The sequence below is a fragment of the Aquarana catesbeiana genome, linkage group LG03 (assembly GCF_042186555.1).
Source record: "Aquarana catesbeiana isolate 2022-GZ linkage group LG03, ASM4218655v1, whole genome shotgun sequence".
NCBI classification, from domain to species: domain Eukaryota; kingdom Metazoa; phylum Chordata; class Amphibia; order Anura; family Ranidae; genus Aquarana; species Aquarana catesbeiana.
Genome location: NC_133326.1, coordinates 386,515,561 through 386,535,397, shown reverse-complemented (window position 1 = coordinate 386,535,397; position 19,837 = coordinate 386,515,561). Strand labels below are relative to the sequence as shown.

The 19,837-nt window shown below is 41.7% G+C and overlaps 1 protein-coding gene across 4 annotated transcripts in view; it reads left to right on the top strand.

Moving 5' to 3' along the window:
* The window catches only part of ACSL6 (acyl-CoA synthetase long chain family member 6), a 318,324-nt gene that overhangs the window by 162,216 nt on the left and 136,271 nt on the right, over window positions 1–19,837 (top strand). For all 4 annotated transcript variants that reach the window (XM_073620688.1, XM_073620690.1, XM_073620689.1 and 1 more), the window contains exons 2-3: window positions 9,392–9,612; window positions 13,871–13,985. In XM_073620688.1, coding sequence (XP_073476789.1) covers window positions 9,392–9,612; window positions 13,871–13,985 — 336 coding nt within the window. The remainder of the gene's footprint in view (window positions 1–9,391; window positions 9,613–13,870; window positions 13,986–19,837) is intronic.

The following is a 19,837-nucleotide window of genomic DNA, read 5'->3' as shown; positions in this document are numbered from 1 at the left end:
ATCCTAGGATTTTGTTGTTGGAATGTCCGATCAATGTCCGACCATGTGTATGGGGCATAAGAGTGTTGATGACTGTATACTAAGGCGATTGATTTATAATGTATTAAGCCCCATACACACTAACAGATTTTATGCTGATTTTTGACTTCGGATTTACTATGAGGTCAAACCTTAGGAGTTTCAATTTGTATTCAATCAGGCAGGCCCTTGCACTACATGGTTTTGGTAAATCTGAAGGCAAAAATCAGCAGAAAATCTGATAGTGTGTATGGGGCTTCAGGATTATCTGGAAGCTGACATTTTTACATCAAACCTTGCTCTTGTGTATATCAGCTGATAGGGATTTTGTTGGCTTTTAGAATTTAAGCCTTTTCTTAGAACAAAGATACTTAAAGCGGAATTTAACTTTGCAAAAAAAATATGTAAATGGGACCCTTGCAGGTTTATGCCATAATAATTTAGTATGCACTGTGAAAGGACACTATTCAGTTCTACGTTGTCAGTGCTCGGCGCTTCCATCCTCTCCTAGTCTTCCTTCTGGGTTTTCTCTGTTCGGGCGCTTGAATGGCCTGGCCCTGATGACGTCACTCCCATTTTCTCTTCTGTCATAAAAAACTTGGTTGTCAGCATTTTTTTTTTAAATTGAATGTATTACCACTTGAAATTTTGGTATAGGGATTTTTTCACAGATCTAGCTTACTATTTAATATAGGAAGGTCCTGGAGAAACCCAACCAATCACTTTTACTTATTAGTGCTGGTAAATAGCAAGAAATTGTCATCTTTGGCTAATGTGTCACATGGGTGCAATGAAGATTTTACCTTTGTAATAACAGAGTAGTACAGTAGTACATAGGTTACAGCTTGTGTGAACTTTCGGGACCACAGGTCTGCCTTATGATCTTTTTATTGTTTAGTTTCTAGAAGTATTGGTAAAATGATCCAAATCAAACATTTACGTTACCTTGCGATAATGATTGAATAAGCTGTCAATGCACCCAAATAACCAAAAAAATGAACATACCATTTTTTGCATTTTGCAGCACACCACACCGATTCACAGTAATTTGTTACCACGCATTGCAATGCACTGCAAGATATGTGTGTTCCCTTTGTGCATTGTGAACGGGCCTTTAAACAAACCCCGCTAGTCATTTTCGCCTATTGTATATATTGTACATTGTGACACGTTTTGGAAAAAAAAGACTCAACACATTTTCTTAAATAGTCAGTTTGAAAAACTAGATGACTAGAGTCTATCCAGTAGAGAGAGAATTGAAAATCATATACATACAGTTGATCCAGAGGGAGGCAAAAAACAATAAAGCATGATTCAATGTACTCCAGTGGGGGAAAAGAATTCTTTCCTCGTTCCCCATGAGGCAATCGGATATTCTCTAGATCAACTACTCCTGGTGTTATTACCTATAAATGTTAGTATCCAGTTATATTTTGTGCATTTAGGAATGCATCCAGCTCTTTTTTTAAAACAATCTACTAAGCTGTCCGGAACTAGTTCTTGAGAGAGTCTATTCCACATTTTCACAGCTTTTACTGTGAATAAGACTTCACACATGTGTAGGTTAAACCTCTTTTCCTTCAGACATAAAGAGTGCCCCCTTGTCCTCAGTAATGACCTGAAAGTCAATAACTCAATGCCAAGTTCACCATATGGATTACTTACGCATTTATATATGTTGATCATATCCCCCCTTAATCTCCTTTTCTCAAAAGAGAATACTTTAATTTCCTCTCATCTTTCCTCATAGCTGAGCTCCTCCATACCTTATATCTGGTTGGTTGCCCTTCTCTACACTTTCTCCAGTTCCCCAATATCCTTTTAGTGAACTGGTGCCAAAAACTGAACTGCATATTACAGATCTTACTAATGATTTGTACAGGGGCAAGTATGTCTCATTCTCTGGAGTCTATAACTCTTTAATACAAGAAAGTATTTTGGTTGCTTTAGAAACTGCAGCTTGTCATTGCATACTATTATTAAGTCTGTCATCTACCAGAACACCCAGATCCTTCTCCACCATTGACTCCCTGGGCTTTCTCCTCCTAGTATGTATGATGCTTGCATTTTTTTAACCCCGGGTGCATAACTTGACATTTTTTATATTCGCTATGACAGATTTGACACTTTTAGGTATTAATTGTGTGGGGGTTACGTCTCGTAATAAAAATACAAATATTTGGCAGGAAAAGTCTATAGCTTACAAAGAACAAAACAGTAGAGTGCTTAGAATGTGTACCTTGCATACAGCGGTGTTTTTATATAGAAGACTGGGTTTGATTATGCTATTCTGCTCAGTGCTGGATGATTGTTATATGTTTAGCACAGAATAACTTGTTGTTTAGCAATTGCATCCATGTCCTCCACAAAGAGCAATTGTTTTGAAGTGTACAACTATTGTATCCCACAATGCTAAACACAGGAGAAAAATGGCAGAAGATGTGATGAATTTGATTGGCACCTTGAACTGACAGAGTAGGTCTAAAATGAACTTGCAATTTGCAAACTACAAAATTTTCCTGTTTTTGACAGGTCTAGATATTCAGATCTCAAATGATAGGGTATGTGACATGGCTGTGACTTTGTAAAATTGTGCACATAAAACTTGTTTTCCAGAACTGTCTTAGATCTTAGAGTGGGTCAACCCACCCAGAATTGATAATTTAGATTTGAACAAATGTTGGGCTTAACCGGTTCCTGACTGGCTCACGCAGATATACTTCAGCAGAATGGCTCCCCTGGGCGAAATCCTGTACGGGCAAGTCCTACCCATTTTCGGCTACCAGAGGGCCCGTGCGCATGCCCGCTGCCCGGTGGGGGAGCCGATGCACGTGGCCGCGGCCGGCCATGCGCGATCGCATGCACAAGTGCCAGCATGGGGGTTTTTATGTTTAAACACACAAATCTCTGTGCTGTCAGAGGAGAGGAGCCATATTGTGTGTTCCTACTAAGTCGGAAAAACGATATGTCTCCTCTCCTAGTCCATCCCATCCCCATACAGTTAGAACACAGTGAGGGAACACACATTTAACCCCTTAATCGCCCCCTAGTGTTAACCCCTTCCCTGCCAGTGACATTTACACAGTAATCAGTGCATTTTTATAGCACTGATCGCTGTATAACTGTCAATGGTACCAAAAAAGTGTCCGATCTGTCCGCCCGAATGTTGCAGTACCGATAAAAATCGCAGATCACCGCCATTACTAGTAAAAAAAATAAAAAAATAGAAATGCCATAAATCTTTCCCATGATTTGTAGATGCTATAACTTTTGCGCAAACCAATCAATATACTCTTATTGTGGTGTTTTTTTTTACCAAAAAATATGTAGAAGAATATATATTGCCTAAACTGATGAAGAGATTTGTTTTTAAAACAATTTTGGGGGATATTTATTATAGCAAAAAGTAAAAAATATTGTTTTTTTTTTCAAAATTGTCCCTCTTTTTTTTGTTTATAGCGCAAAAAATAAAAACCGCAGAGGTGACCAAATATCACCAAAAGAAAGCTCTATTTGTGGGATAAAAAGGACACAAATTTTGTTTGGGTACAGCATTGCATGACCGCGCAATTGTCAGTTAAAGCGACGCAGTGTCAAATTGTAAAAAGTGCCCTGGTCAGGAAGGGGGTAAAATCTTCCAGGGCTGGAGTGGTTAAATCATGATAAATTCCTGAAGCACACTGTACTTTTTTGGGGGAGATCTGTGCACCCAACACCACATTTTTTTCTCTGGCTTTTACACCCGAATCTCTCTCTTTAGTATTTCTCAATAATATTATATTGAGCAGAGCGGAACAATAAAAATGGCATCCTTACTTAATAAACTCTCAAGCACTGGAGTCAAAGGTTTGCAGTTTCCAAGCATCAATAGTGAGAAGGGACTCATAGTATGTGATTAATGACACTGTTTAGTGAACATGCCAAGTAGATGTTGAAGGATTTTCTGAGCTATTCCTGAAACTGATCAGCTGTTGTGCAATGGTTAACTCTGTATTTTATAGCAAGACTCACTAAATGCTGTAGGCAGTAACAGCAGGGCATTTACATGTCAGCTTGAAAAGTGTTAGCAGTATAAAATTACTTTAAAACTATGTTTTGGACAGGGCCCTTTCCCATTTCTGGCTAATCACAGAAAGAAAAAATTAATAATAAATAAACCCCCAAATGTTCTAAATCTGTGTGATGTTACATGCAGGGTCCGGATTCTGCTCTCTTTTGGACTGCAGGTAGAAGGAGCCTTCTTTGCAGGGGCCATGTGTGCTGCCTGGTGATGTCCTCACAGGTCCTGTAATCTCCAGCTGCGGAGTGGTTAGTCACAATTAGAGGTCAACTGATATGGGTTTTTCTCTGGCCGATGCCAATATTTAGAAATCGGGGCGGCCAACGGTCGATATATGATGTTGATTTTTGCGGCTGAAATTTTAGGGTGATTTTTCTTTTTTCTTTTTTCCCTTCATCTCATAAACTCTCCCACTCCATTCCCCCCCTGCTTTCTCCTGTCACTCTACCACACACTTGATGTCCTCAGTACAGATGGCACTGATTGGCACTGACAGGTGGCACTGGTTGGCATTGGCAGGTGGCACTGATTAGCACTGGCAGGTGGCACTGGTTGGCACTTATTGACACTGGCAGATGGCACTGGCAGGTGACACTGGTTGGCACTGGCAGGTTTCACGCTGAGCCGATATAGTGTAACTGTGTGTGAAACTGACATATATAACTGAATGCAGAGAGACCAGTTGTCAAAATTCAGCGATGATGTCCGGGATGGGCGGGACCCAGCAGTTATCAAACACCAGCCAATGATTGGGCTGCTTAAGAAAGGGGGCGGGGCCACATACACGTAGCGGCCTGCCCAGATGCCATCCCATTGGCTGGTGTTTGATAGCTGCTGGGTCCCGGGTCCCGCCCACCCCGGGTCCCGCCCACCCCCAACATCAACGCTCAATTTTGACAGCTGGTCTCTCTCTGCATTCAGTTACATACGGTATGTCAGTTTCACACACTTCACACAGCGCACTGCGCTGCTCTGCCGATGGAGTGTGAGGAAGGGAGGAAGAACAGGCACGGTGTGGTCAGTGTTAAATATCGGCCTAATTTGCATAATCGGCTGATGCCGATTTCTAAAAAAGGCCAAATATCGGCCGGCCGGTATATCGGTCGACTCTATTCACAATGGGGGGTGGCAATAAGTCCAGTCAGCCATGGGCCCAGCCTGCAGTGCTGGATCACTGGTCCAGTGGAAGCGGAACCATGGAGAGTCATGTGATGGTGTTGTTAGGTAAGAAGAAAGGACTTTGGAGTTTTTTTTTAAAAGGGTGGATGGGTGGGAGCTATTGTCTGGATTTCATATTTTTCCCAGAGATGTGCTTTAATACTCAACAGTTTCATCATTTCAAATGAGAATCTTTTAGGTCTAGGGGCCAGAGTAGAGATTTTATTATTGGAGCCCCCAAAATTATAAGATGCTAATTGGCAGTTTAACTGAAAGCCATGGAGGAATGTTACATACAATAACTGCAGTTTTACCTAAAACTGGAACCCTAAAAAAATTGAAGTGTTTCCTGTAAGGAAGCACAAAAAAATATCCATTGCTGTATTTCTATAGAATTGCTGTTTAGCAGTGCCTGCCCTATAGACATTCAATTCGTAGTTTTAAATCTTGCAGTGCTTCATATCTCAGTTCACGTCTAGTACATGTCCATGCCTATTTAAAACTAAATGTGGTGGGCTAGGGTCTATGTCAGAATGAATATTACCCACTACACACCAGCTGCAGCTCAAGTAGGCATTTAGATGTGCAACTGCAAATTATATAAACAATTTATTGTCAACAGAAAGCCAAGACAGATCTAAGCAAAGTTTTAATAGAAATAAGGTACAGGACATATTATGTCAACATTGGTCAAGAAAAAAATAGGAACTTAAAAGAAATTTGCTCTGGGCACCTCAGACTACTGTTTTCGGGCTGTGGCATGGCTAGCACTCTGATACATGTTTGATACTTGGGAGATAGCAGCCCTAAAAAATCCCTACAAAGTCTTATTAAACCTACAACCTGCCATGTGTACCTTTAATTAGTTTAAAGTGTTTGTTACCTTATAATTGTTTTTCTAAGCTTTTTTGTGTCTTCCATGTTTAACATCATATTTGTTTATTAAAGATGTTCTTCTTATAATACCTGATTGACCCTACCAATCCCCCTTCTTTCCTCCTAAACTGACCATCTTTTTAAGATACACCAAACCTTTACAACAGCTTTAAACTTGTGTCTTTTATCTCAACTACTGCTATACAAACCCTAGCGAGAACATGGAAATCTGGAACTCGGACAGTTGTGCAGGCGAAGCAAAAAAATGTTATGGTAGTTAGTGAAAAGCTGGCAGCTATCCTACATGACAAAGCCAAAACATGTAAAAAGATTTAAAACCTGTGGATATTTAAAGCGTTTGTTACTCTAAAAAAAAAAAAAGATCCTGTTCCTTTAAAGCATGTTATACAGCACAGTATTTGTGCTGTGTAATTTGGCCCTTTGTATCACCTAAAATACCTGTCTGATCCTGCCTGATTCTGCCCCCCCCCCCCCCCCGTAAAGTGACCAATGCTGAGTCCTGACACCGCGGTCAGTTTACGTGCCTCTGTCATCCACAGCTCTTCTGTCCTCCTCTGTCCTCTCTCCCCCCTCCCTCCCTGCCAGTCAGCTCCTATTGTGTGTGTGAGCCAAGGTTTGTTCCTACTGAACTCTGGGGATGCAGAGGCAGTATGAGTCCTCAAATAATGACTTTGTTTTGGTGCACTTTGGAAAATTTTTAAGTCTGTGCCTATTGGACTCTGGGGTTTCAGAGAAAATGGGATATTCTAGTTAGGTAGTCAGGCAGGGGGTGCTTTTGTGCCGGGGGGGAAAACCTACATCTGAAACCTATACTACACGGATGATAAAGTATCCAAGTGAACATTTTCTTGTTTTATTGTCACCAGATGGCAGCAAAGGAGCCAATCTGGGTGAGCAGTAAAGCCCTTATCTTCATAGCGAAATGTTCTGGAATTTAATGCTTTAAGTATATTAATAGAATGTGTATATACTTTCTGGGAAAACGTGTTACTCTCTAGGGAGTGATTGTAGAAATCCACCTAAGTAGACCCAGAGGTTACCAACATCCCAATATTAGAATCATGTAAGGAGAGTATCCCCCAAAAATATACTATGGGACTTTAAGGGCAACAAAACAGTAGCACAGTATCAGAAAAATAGAAATATATTTATTAGTGTAAAAAAGTATGGTGCATACATCACCATGACTAAAGTACATAAAAACAAGGCAGAACAGAAATGTAAATACAGTTCCTTATTTTATTGACACTGACGCGTTTCAGGACTTAGAGAGAGTCCTTTCTTCAGGGGAATTCCATGTAGGGTATGTCTGCTATACAATATTCTAAAAAGAAAGACAGTCACAGATCAAAATCAGAATCAGGAATACAGGAATATGAAGGAGCAGTGTTGAAGCATAGTCTATAGATAGTTAGGATGTAATGGCATTGCTTTGTTGCATTTTTCATTTGTTTTCGTGTGGAATACCATACGTATTTGTAATTCAAAGTTATCCTTTCCTTTACCCCTCCCTATCCACTTTTTGTCTTGACATCCATTCCCAGGCTTGAGAGCAAATGTGTTTTTTTTTTCAGACTTCGAGGATGTAGTCTCCTTGGCAGGGGGAGAATGTAGCAACCTCATCCTAAAAAGGGGTACAGGTCAATTTAGTTGTGCTGGGTGGTAGCCAGCCTGGTTAATTTGTAGTGTTTAGTGGTCAAATGGCTTTCTTCCTAATTCTGTTTAGCTGTGGTTTCTTCCTTTTGTCAGTAGGTAGCGCTGTTGCCTTTGACATTAGAGTGATGAGCTACAGTGAATTCAGGTTATGAATAAACATACCTTTCCCAGCCAATCAGGCTGGCCCCTATGAATGCTGGGAGAAGCTATTTATTTGGAAGAAGTCAGGTGATCTGGGTCTTCCCCGCCCAGGCTATATGTGTAACAGCCCCTGTAGGCCTGTGCTCAAGGTTCTGCAAGGAAGAACCTGCTCACTACTTGAAAGCATAAAGGAAAGGATGTAGACCTGTGATAAAGTACCAGAGGTGATAGCCCTGGAAAGCGTCAAGACTGAATCATCCATAAAGTTTCTGCACCTTCCATGATTTAAGTTCAGTTACTATAGGAGACAGCCTATTCTACAAAGTACAGATGTGCTGGTTCAGCTTAAAGTCTCTTTTCCTGTACTGCTGTCTACCTTACCTCACCTTTTTGTCCAAGGAGTCTGCCAATCTGCCCGTCTGCTGATCGTTACATTTGACTAAGGGTGTCCTATGCCCTATCCCCTCTCTCCCACATTTTTCTTGTTTGTGAGAAATAAACTTCTCATTGTTCAAGCATAAAAGTGACTGGCGCCAAATTTCTATCTTGTTCATCAGCCACCATGCCTCGTAACCAGCACCCTGGGAATGTATGTCAGCCCTTCCCACCTCTGGGAGTCACCACCGGACCCCTGGAAAATTGGGGTAGGCGCTACACTAAGATAAAGCACATAGGGGCTGCTTATCTGTTTAACTACGTAATAAACTGCTCTAATCCCCAAAATGATCATATGTTTGATCTGGACATACATAAACTATTTTACCATATGTGTTTAGAACATTACTTTTCCCACACTAGGCAAAGGAACAGGTTCCCTGCAAAACAAGTATCATACGTTGAATTGTGCTTACCTTCCCTGCACTCTGCTTCGATGCTATGATCTGCCACCAGAGCTTATGAAATACCTAATCCTTCTGGGTATGGGGAACATATGATACTCGCCCTCCCTTCCCCGCTATTCAGTGTTCTCCAGGCCTAAGTGTTTTTACATTGGAAGAGCATGCTAAGGAATGTGTAGGAGGAGGGCCTGACATCAGATTGAGGTGGTATGTGAGCCTGAGGAAGGTACTCTGTGTAGTCACCTTGTGTTGCCTGTGCACTGCATCTGTTACTTTGCATAGGTAACATAGAGTATTTTCAATATGTATTGCCATAATAAAGACATAAACTGACATTTTAAAGTATACATACAATCTGATTATATACTATTGGCAGTAAATTCATGTTTGCTTCACTTTTATTTGCTCCAGTTTTCCTAAAGCAGTGCCATGAGTTACTTATTTGTACATTGGTTGTTACCTTGTTAAATAGGCCTGATTGTTTTACACATTGCATTAATTTGATTATTCTATCATCTAAACATCATGTAATATATCTTGATATTTTATTATAGTCAATATTTAGAAACAATTTGAGCACCTGTTTGTCACTTAATATGTTCTGTTGTCTTTTATCCCATAGAATTTGCTGTTTCCATAATTGACAAGATGGAAGCACGGGAGATCTTGAAGAGCTTGAGACTGCTAGAGTTCGAAGACTTCAATCAGTTCCTCCGCAATGTGCCAGCCGCCACAGTACTGGGATTAGGTGCCTTTGCCGCAGTCATTGCATTCTGGCTCGCTAGTCGACCCAAAGCTGTGAAACCGCCATGCAACCTCTTAATGCAGTCAAAAGAACTTGAGGTAATCATAGTCTTTGCAAGTTAAATTATAACTAAATGCTAAAATCTTTGGATAGAATAGGGGAACAGTTAGAAACCCTCGTCAGGTTTTTACTGCAGTGTGCATCCCCATTTGCCATGGGGACCATTTTCAGCAGGACAGATAGTGGTGGGAAATGTAAATATTTACAACTATTACTAGAAATAAAAAAAAGAGGTGAAATGCCCCAATGGTGACACTTAATCCTGTGACAGCTGTCTAAGAAGAGAATCCACTCTCTATTTGGAAAAACTGTCTCTTATTTCATGTTGTGTCACTGGGGCAGGGAGTGAAGGTACAGGTTTAATTCTGCTTTAAAGTGTATTTAAAGGCATTTGTTTTCAATTTGGATAGAGTATGGGTGGGTCATATAGGGGAGATTTTCCATCAACTCCCATCCCATAAACAAAACAGGAAGTGAGAGAAAATCCATCCAAAGTGAGGGAATCCCAGGGCATCACCAGGGTTACCAGAACTAGTGTCCCTATTGGAATATCTTCTCTCTATTCCTGTTCTGGCGTGAGCTCAAAATTTGTATTTTTTTTCTTTTACTTTCGATGATAAAAGTAAACAAGACAAATTGAGAGGGTAAATCTCCCTAACGAGGACACAGACAGCTATACAAATCTGATAGGTGTTATAATCCGTCCCCCCTTTATACAAAACTTTTTAAAAAATGCCCTTAGTTACACTTTAAGATTTCTTTTTTGTTATCAGTAGCAGGGCCCCTGTTAGAAATCATGGGGCCCCATAGAGCCTATATGGCAGGGCCCTCTCTTGGGCACCCAATAGAGAATTATGAGGTGACCCAGGGGTGTAACAGCATTGTGTTAACAGTGGTAAGGGCTTAAAATTTAAGCCTACATATAGAGTGTGGGTGTTAGGTGCATATAATATAGATAGTGCAGAATCATATAATGTACAGGGTGCAAGTCTCAGGAGTGGGTGACACACAGAGTGCAAGGCTCAGGAATGCGTAATGCCCAAAGCGCATGGTCATCTACTGGTCTTTAAAGGGTCAGTTCTTTCAGACAGATAATTTTGCTCCCTTTAAGACTTTTTTCTTATAAGCGGTCAAGGGGTGGTAAAAACAGGTAACTCAGCTGCGATTACTGCCCCTTGGCTGCCCACCCTAAGTCTAGAATGCAACTGGAGCCCCTACACATGTGCCAAAGCTGCGATGATTTGTGTCACGACCATGTAAAATATGGCCATTCAGGTCAATGGGACTGCACCACAACCATAAGCCAAACACATGGCTTGCTGTTGCGGCTCATTCTCCCAATAATAAACTGCCATTCAAAAAAAAAAAAATTGGATTTAGGAGGATTATTATCAATACTTTGGCCCCTTTAATAACTCATTGTAATGCCACCTACAGTATATTCCTGTCCTTTTAAACAGGGTGACAGGTAGCTGACACTAATGCTGCACAGGTGTTATGTTACGTTCATTCTGTTAAAAGGGCAGCAATATGGGTGGCATTACAATGACTTATTAAAGGGGGCAAACTTATTGATAAAGAGCATAGGCTACACAGGAAAAGGCACTTCTATCAGCTCCCCAGTTTTTCTTTTATTACTACTTAAGCAAAACCCTCCCTCAGCTCAGGTATTGCAGGCTGCTCAGGAACTTTATTCAGAACTAGGGATGAGCCCGAGCGTAAGTTCAACTCGAACATTGGGTGTTCGCAGCAAATTCGAAAGCCACAGAACACCGTTAAAGTCTTTGTGACACTAACACGATAAATCAAAAGTGCTCATTTTAAAGGCTTATATGCAAGTTATTGAAATAAAAAGTATTTGGGGACCTGGGTCCTGCCTGACATGTATCAATGCAAAAAAAAAGTTTTCAAAACGGCCGTTTTTTCAGGAGCAGTGATTTTAATAATGCTTAAAGTGAAACAATAAAAATGAAATATTCCTTTAAATATCGTGCCTGGGGGGTGTTCTTAGTATGCCTGTAAAATAGCGCATCTTTCCCATGTTTAGAACAATACCACAGCAAAATGACATTCCTAAAGGAAAAAATCTCATTTAAAATTGCTTGCGGCTGTAATGAATTGTCGGATCCCGGCAGTATAGATAAAAATCATTGAAAAAAACAGCATGGGGACCTGGGTCCTGCCCCAGGGGACATGTATCAATGCAAAAAATAGTTTTTAAAACGTCCGTTTTTTTCAGGAGAAGTGATTTTAATAATGCTTAAAGTGAAACAATAAAAATGAAATTTTCCTTTAAATATCGTGCCTGGGGGGGAATCCCTAGTATGCCTGTAAAGTAGCGCATGTTTCCTGTGTTTATAACAATACCACAACAAAATGACAATTCTAAAGGGAAATAAGTCATTTAAAACCGCTCACGGCTGTAATGAATTGTCGGATCCCGGCAATATAGATAAACATTATTCAAAAAAACAGCATGGGTTCCCCCCAGTCCATTACAAGGCCCATTGGGTCTGGTATGAATATTAAGGGGAACCCCGCACCAAAATTAAAATTAAAAAAAGTGTGGGGGTCCCCCCAAAATCCATACCAGACCTGAATTTCTGGCATGGATTTTAAGGGGAACCCTGTGCCAAAATTAGAAAAAAAATGGTGTTGGGGTCTCCCCAAAAGTGTGCCCCCCCTCCTGAACTGTACCAGGCCACATGCCCTCAACATGGGGTGGGTGCTTCCCCACAACCCTTGCCCAGTGGTTGTGGGGGTCTGTGGGCCTGGGGATTATTGGAATCTGGAAGCCCCTTTTAACAAGGATACCCCCAGATCCCGCCCCCCCCATGTGAATGGATATCGGGTACATTCTACCCCTACACATTCACCCAAAAAAGTGTCAAAATGGTAAAAATGACAGTAGACAATTTGGGACAAGTCCTTTATTAAAAAAAAAAAACTGTCCCACGATGTAGATTCATCTTCGATCACAGCTTCCGACGATCCGAAAAAAAATAGAAAAAAACAACTCCGCCGCCGTGGGAGGCTCTCGCCAACTGAAGCCTCCACACGGTGATGTAAATGGATGACCTCACCTTCCTCTTATGCCGCATGAGTTTTTTCATTTTTTTTTTCTCGTGTTGTCCGATGCTGTGATTGAAGATGAATGGACATCGCGAGCCATTTTTCTTTTTTAACAAAGGTCCCAAATTGTCTACTGTCATTTTTACCATTTTGACACTTTTTTTGGTGAATGAGTAGGGGTATAATGTACCCGATACCCATTCACATGGGGAGGGCAGGATCTGGGGGTACCCTTGTTATTGGGGGCTTCCAGATTCTGATAAGGTGGGGACAAGAGCGCTCCCCCCCTTTTCCTGCGGCCTGCCAGGTTGCTTGCTTGGATAAGGGTCTGGTATGGATTTTGGGGGGGACGCCTACGCCATTTTTTTAAATTATGGCGCAGGGTTCCCTTAAAACCCATACCAGACCTGAAGGGCCTGGTATGGATTTTGGGGGGACCCCTACGCCATTGTTTTAAAAAAATTTGGCACAGGATTTTCCTTAATATCCATACCTGATCTGATGGGCCTGGTATGGATTTTGGGGGGACACCCACGCATTTTTTTAAATTCAATTAAAACCCAAAAAAAAACTATTTAAAAAAAATAATATATTAATATTTGTGTTATACAGTATGTCCCTTATTCTGTCAGCTGAATATGTGGTCAGTGTATTATACGACTGCATGCTTTGGGTGGTGTTTCCCTATGTCTCTCACTAGTGTAATGTACATTACACTAAAATATTGCAGATATACTTCATCTTTTTTGGCCTTGCTTCACAGTTGACAGATTTTTTTTCTGCTTTTGTAATAGTTGTAGGTATAGTCCAGGTTTTAATATTTGGTATGAACTAAAAGTTGTATATTTTTAATATTATAGAGCACAATTAGGTAGCGGTATAATCTTAAGCCTGCTTTCTTTGTTCCCATGTATCAGCAATAAAAAGTTGACTGGGGGTCTAGGCTTCCTGTACTCCAGGGTCACTGTGACAAAACATGTGGAGAAATCTCTCTAATAGAAAAAAGTAAAATAGATGTAAAAACCTGACAGGGATTCTAATCCTTTCCTATGCTATCAAAAACTATAAATAACACATGCATATAGCAGGTGATATTATAATCAGATGATTTAACAAGGCTCTGGATTAGTTTGCACAATGCTTTGAAAAGTTTCACTATCAAACTGTAGACACTGCAGTAAAATGGCATAATCTGCTATCAGTATCCTTTTGTGTGTGTTGTAGGCTGGTGATGGTGCCCGCCATTCTGTGTTAGGAGATGGCCCAAAGCTGCTTACACACTACTATGATGATGCCATGACAATGTATGAAGTATTCCAGAGGGGACTACACATATCAGGTAAGATCACATAGAGCTGGTCTATTAAGGTTTGTTCCGCTGTACTAAGGAAAACAATGTCAAAATAGTAGTCATATTAGTTTATTTTTTCAGTCTCTCCTGTTCCCCTTACATAGTATTTTCCATGTGCAACCATGTAAAGCTGGGTACACACACTTTTTTTTTTCATTCAACCCAGTGGGCTTAATAAAAAAAAAAACTGATAGGTCACCGTACCAACACAAGTACTGTGCCCTTGTGTTCTGACAGGGGGCTCCCACCACCAGAACACACTGACCACACTGATTAGCACTTGCAGCCATTGTCTGCAAGCGCTGATCTTTGTTGGACTTACCAACAACTTGGACTTACAAACGTATTTCTGGAACAGAACTTGTTCGTAAGTAGGGTACTTACTGTAGTTGATTTCAGAGAACAGTGACCTTTGTTATGAGCTTTTATGTCCTTTAGGCTTTATACTTACATTACGGTGGTGTAAAGAAAGTATAATAAATACAATTATGCCCACAGTACACCAATGTCAAATATTTTTGTTTTAACACATAATATGAGACTTCAGTGGCATTCTACAGCCTTTGAGAAAAGCTAGGTAAATTTCCTAAAGTAGCTAATGTAGGATGTTTTGTTTTGAGTTAAGCTTTCATTAGCTATGTAAATCTGGGTACACAATGTCTGAAAATCGGCCAGTTCAGCAGGAACCAGATGACTTTTGGTTAGTGTGTACAGCAGTCTGTCTGACAGAAGCGGGTTTAACAAAATCAAGCACTGATTAGTGTATAGTGGGTAGGGGTAAAGTCCCCCTGTCAGAGTATAAATGCACAGCACGGGAGATCCTATGACAAAATGCCTGTTTCTTTTGCACGTTTGAGGTCCAAAAAACAAATTTTGCAGTGATTTTACCATGTTCCAGAATCGCGGGCAACTCTGTCAGCAATTCTAGAACACCCAACCTTATAGATAGGGTAGGTATCTGCTGGGTGAATTCCATTTTTATAGATAAAATTATAAATTAGAAGGTGGTGTTTACAATGACAAAATACTTTTTTTTTTACAATAGATTTAGAGCAGATGTTTTCAAGGTTCTATGGTTCACAGACCACCTCAAACCAGTAATAAGTGGTGGCCTATCAACATTTTTTACCCTGTAAGAACCATAACCTAATGCCGTGTACACACGACCAGACTTTCGACGGACTGAATCACATTGGACTTTTCGACAGACTTTTGACAGACTTTCGACGAACTTCCGTCGAATCATACATGTCTACGCACAATCACACCAAAGTCCGACGGATTCGACCGTGATGACGTACAACCGGACTAGAATAAGGAAGTTCATAGCCAGTAGCCAAAGGCTGCCCTAGCGTCGGTTTTCGTCCGGCAGAGTAGCATACAGACGAACTGATTTTTCGACCGGACTCGAGTCCCTTGGAAAGATTTGAAACATGTTCTAAATCTAAAGTCCGTCACATTTTCAACAGAAAAGGTCCGCTGCAGGTCCGATGAAGCCCACACACGGTTGAATTGTCCGATGGATTTGTTCCGTCGGACAAGTTTGGTCGAAAAGTCCGGCCGTGTGTACACGGCATTAGGCTTTATTCACATAGACGCTAAGCCCCATACAGCTTAAAAAGCCAATTGTCTATCTTTTTGGAGTAGCACTATGTAAGTGAATAGAAACACAGCGGCTGCACGAACTTGGATGGGTGCATAGCCCTCAATACAGACAGTGTGCCTTTGGGGCCACGCACCTGCATGCCTGTCACATTAAGATAATCAGCTGGGTCCATGCAGCCGCTGTGTTCTAATAGACTTGAATGGGCCACCTACACGCAGCACCTGTCTGCTAGGGACGCAGAAAAAAATGGACCATTCATGGTGTACAGACCTCAGTGCCCATGTGATTGAGGCCTTATAGTGCCTTATTACATTTGTGCTCCCTTTTTCAGGTGTTTTATATTCTGTATTATGTTTCACCAGTGCTTTGCACTTTTTCTTCTTTTTCACACAATGAAGCCATTGTTCAGGCTGCTGTTCTCCAACTGTATCAGCACAACAGTCCATCTTTGCCTTCCATTTTCAGCCCACTATTAGTCAGGTGAAGCCAGCAGAAAATGGTGCCTAGGACCCCCTTATTATGTTTTTGGCTAAAGTGTAACCCTGGCTTTTGAATGTTTTGCGGTGTGGCTATGGGAAGGTCTTTACCCTTTTATAGTCATTGATTATGCTGTTCACATGCATGGTAGCTCAGTATTTCCTGGACAGGTCGAAGGTTAGCCATAACAGAAACCACTATACCCACTTGCTGTCTACATGTTTATTGCAGACCATAGTAGGCTGGCTAGGCACTACCTGGCATACACCAATGACAAGACCACAGATTAGGAAACATATACACGTCGTCTACTGGTGTTTTTTTCCCTAAAGCCAAGAGTGCTTTTATTGGCTGAGTGCATCTTCTACTGGTCACATTTTTGTTTTAAGTGCACTTTAGGGTGTACTATATATTGGTCAAAGAAGACGGTTAATGGGTCCTGTGACATAATTGGTTTGTCACCTCACTGTACTCCTTCCAAAGTCTATTTTTAATATAATGATTCCAGTCCCGCATACAGTATCGACAGTTTTTGCCACTTACCACAAAGTTTATAGATAGGTTACGAACCTTGAAAAAGTCCTTTACAAATGCTTTGTAAAGGCTTTCTGTACAAGCTGCCATATACAAACTGAAGCCTGTGTGTACAAGGCCTAAAAAATAGTCGACATCTTGTTACACCCACCAGAGTCTTGCATTTCACACTTATTTTTAACAGTAAACTGAGCTTATATAGTGAAATACAGTATTTTAAAATCCGTCTGACAATTTGAATGTTGAATTGTAAAATCAGCGGCAAGCCTGCTGATCTCACAGGTTTGGTAATCTGACAGAACATCGCTTCTTTGAAAATTCAACATCAAAACAGTCTAACGGATTTCAAAATACTGAATTTCACTATATAAGCTCTGTTTACTGTTAAAAATAAGTGTGAAATGCAAGACTCAGGTTGGTGTAAGAAGATGTCCGCTTGCCGCCTTCCCACTGTATCCTTACTGTGGATGAGTGTGGTGTGTAGCAAGATGGTCGCGATGGAACGTCACTTTCGTTACAAAATATGACGGGTCGCCTAATCTGACGAAACACCTGCAAACAGTGATTCCTGTAGTGACTCCGCCTACTGAAACTCCACCTCTCAACACCTCTGTAATTCAGAAGGCAGGTTCTATGAAATTTGTGTAGCACCCTCTACTGAGTGTAAGTGGGTTCTAGCGTCAGAATTTTTGTGAAAGCAGGTAAATTTAACTGCTTCAGCCCCGGAAGATTTGGCTGCTGAATGACCAGGCCATTTTTTTGCGATTCGGCACTGCGTCGCTTTAACTGACAAGTGTGCGGTCGTAATAAAATTCGTAATAAGTGTATATTGATTGGTTTGCGCAAAAGTTATAGCGTCTACAAATTAGGGGATAGATTTATAGCATTTTTATTATTATTTTTTTTTTTTTACTAGTAATGACAGCGATCTGCAATTTTTATTGGGACTGCGACATTATAGCGGACACATCGGACACTTTTGACACATATTTGGGACCATTGGCATTTATACAGTGATCAGTGCTATAAAAATGCACTGATTTCTGTAAAAATGTCACTGGCAGGGAAGGGGTTAACACTAGGGGGCGATCAGGGGGTTAATTGTGTTCCTTCTCTGAGTTCTAACTGAAGGGGGGAGGGGACTGTCTAGGGGAGATGACAGATCGCTGTTCATACTTTGTATGAACAGCTGATCAGTCTCTTCTCCCCTCAGAGAACCGGGATCTGTGTGTTTACACACACAGGTCCCGGTTCTCAGTGTGTCAACAGTGATCGCAGGAGCCTGGCGGTGATCGCGACTGCCAGGCACTCGCATCGGCTCTGGGGGCAAGCAGCGGGCGCTCCCCTAGTGGCCATAGGGCGAAGCGACGTTACATAACGTCGTTTTGCCCAGCCGTGCCATTCTGCCGCAGTAAAACTGCGGCGGCTGGTCGGCAAGTGGTTAAGCAGGCTTAAGCTAGGCCTGTTTGTTTTGATCTGTTTGGGCTGGGAGAGTGACTCAGAGCAGAAGCTGTGACTCACAGACAGCATCAATCCATGGTCACCTCCCTCTCGCTTCTAGAGGATTCTAGAAGAAGAGGAGAGGAAGTGGGGAGGAGCAGTCTGGGGTGTCTCAGGGAGCCCTGACCAATCCCCAATGAGGATTGGCAGGGGGCAGGCCTCCTTGAAATACCCAGGGTCAGCCCAGCTGGGGAGGAGTTGTCAGGTGGATGAACTGAGGATGGAGTACTAGCCTGCCGGGGCCTTGGAGGGAGTTCCCCAGTCTGGGGGGGGTGACCTTGGGCTGGGACTCAAGTGTAGGGTGCAGGACGGATCCCTTCAAGAATTCAAGAACTCATGGAGGATCTGAACAGGAGGTACAAAGAGGAGCCAGAGAGGACAGCGGGAGCTAGTACTGCCGGGCAAGTCTTCAGGAGGGAACCACCGGTTTTGCAGCCAGGAGGGCTGGTGAGTGACATGGCCAGTCAGGAGGACTGGAGAGGCATGCCAGAGAGGACTGAGAGGAAACAGTCAGAGCTGTGTGTGGAGCCAGGGAGGATTGCAATGTCACAGGCAGTGAAGTCGGGCAGCTACAGTCAGGAGGGCTGGCAGGGCCTGAAGAGGACTTACCGGGAGCAGTAGTCCACCATAGGACAGCTAGCACTAAGGACTTCCTATATCTGATTCTTGCTACATTAACGAGACCTGCGGTCCCTGCATGCAAAAGGCAGTTGCTGAGGCCTAACTGAGTCAGGCTTGGGCCTAACCACGTGCTAGCTGTGTCTGTAGTAAGTGATGTGCTGGAGAGAGAGAGAGAGTAACAGTCTGCAAGCAAGAGATGTGCTGGAGGAGACTGGAGTAAGCCAAGTGTATATAGTTGTCCCAACTGATTGATACACAATCAATCAATTGCTTGTTCTACTGGGCATCCCATAAATTCCTATCCCTGTCCAAGTTCAAATCCCTCAATAAAAATACAAAACAATCGCATGTACTGTTCATTGTCTCAAAAGTGACTGTAAATGCCAGGCTGGGCAGGGTGACAGGTGGGCCACAACTTTCAGCAGCCCTTACGGTGGTACCTCTACATTTGTGACACAGCAGTGCCTACTTACATGCATAGTGAATGTGTGTCACAGAATTCTAGGAAGTAAATGACTAGGGATCTTCACAAAGTAAGTTTACAAACTTCAAGATTGTTCAGATGAAAAGTATTAGGCTAGAAATAATTGAACAATGTGGAAATAAGATATCTAAGTTGGGAGGGCTAAGACTTTGTGCAGCAGGTACATCAGCTTATTCTGTCAGCTACCTGCTGCTGTCATTAGTGTTGTGATTTTTATATTTGTTACACCACATGTTCACTTTAAATAAGGTGTATGTTGTATGTGTTTAATTAATGAAAAATGTTTAGCTTCACTTCCCAGAGTTCTGTATTTGCTTGAGGAGAACATTTGCGAGCTTCAAGCTGCTTATCGGAGCAAATTAAATGAAACTTCCCTACAGCTGATCTTTCCCAACTGACCTACATTTACGTTGTCCGTAAAAAGGAACTTTGATTAATTAGTATAAAGCGACCAACAAAAGCAGTATGCTCTCTCTGCACTTACTAGGAGAAACACAATGCTGCACAAGAGCTACATATAAAAAAACATCTGTAGATGATAAATGAGTGTCTGAGGAAGTATTTACTGTATATAACCAATACAGACCATAACCCAAGCACTGTTTCAACTTTAAAATG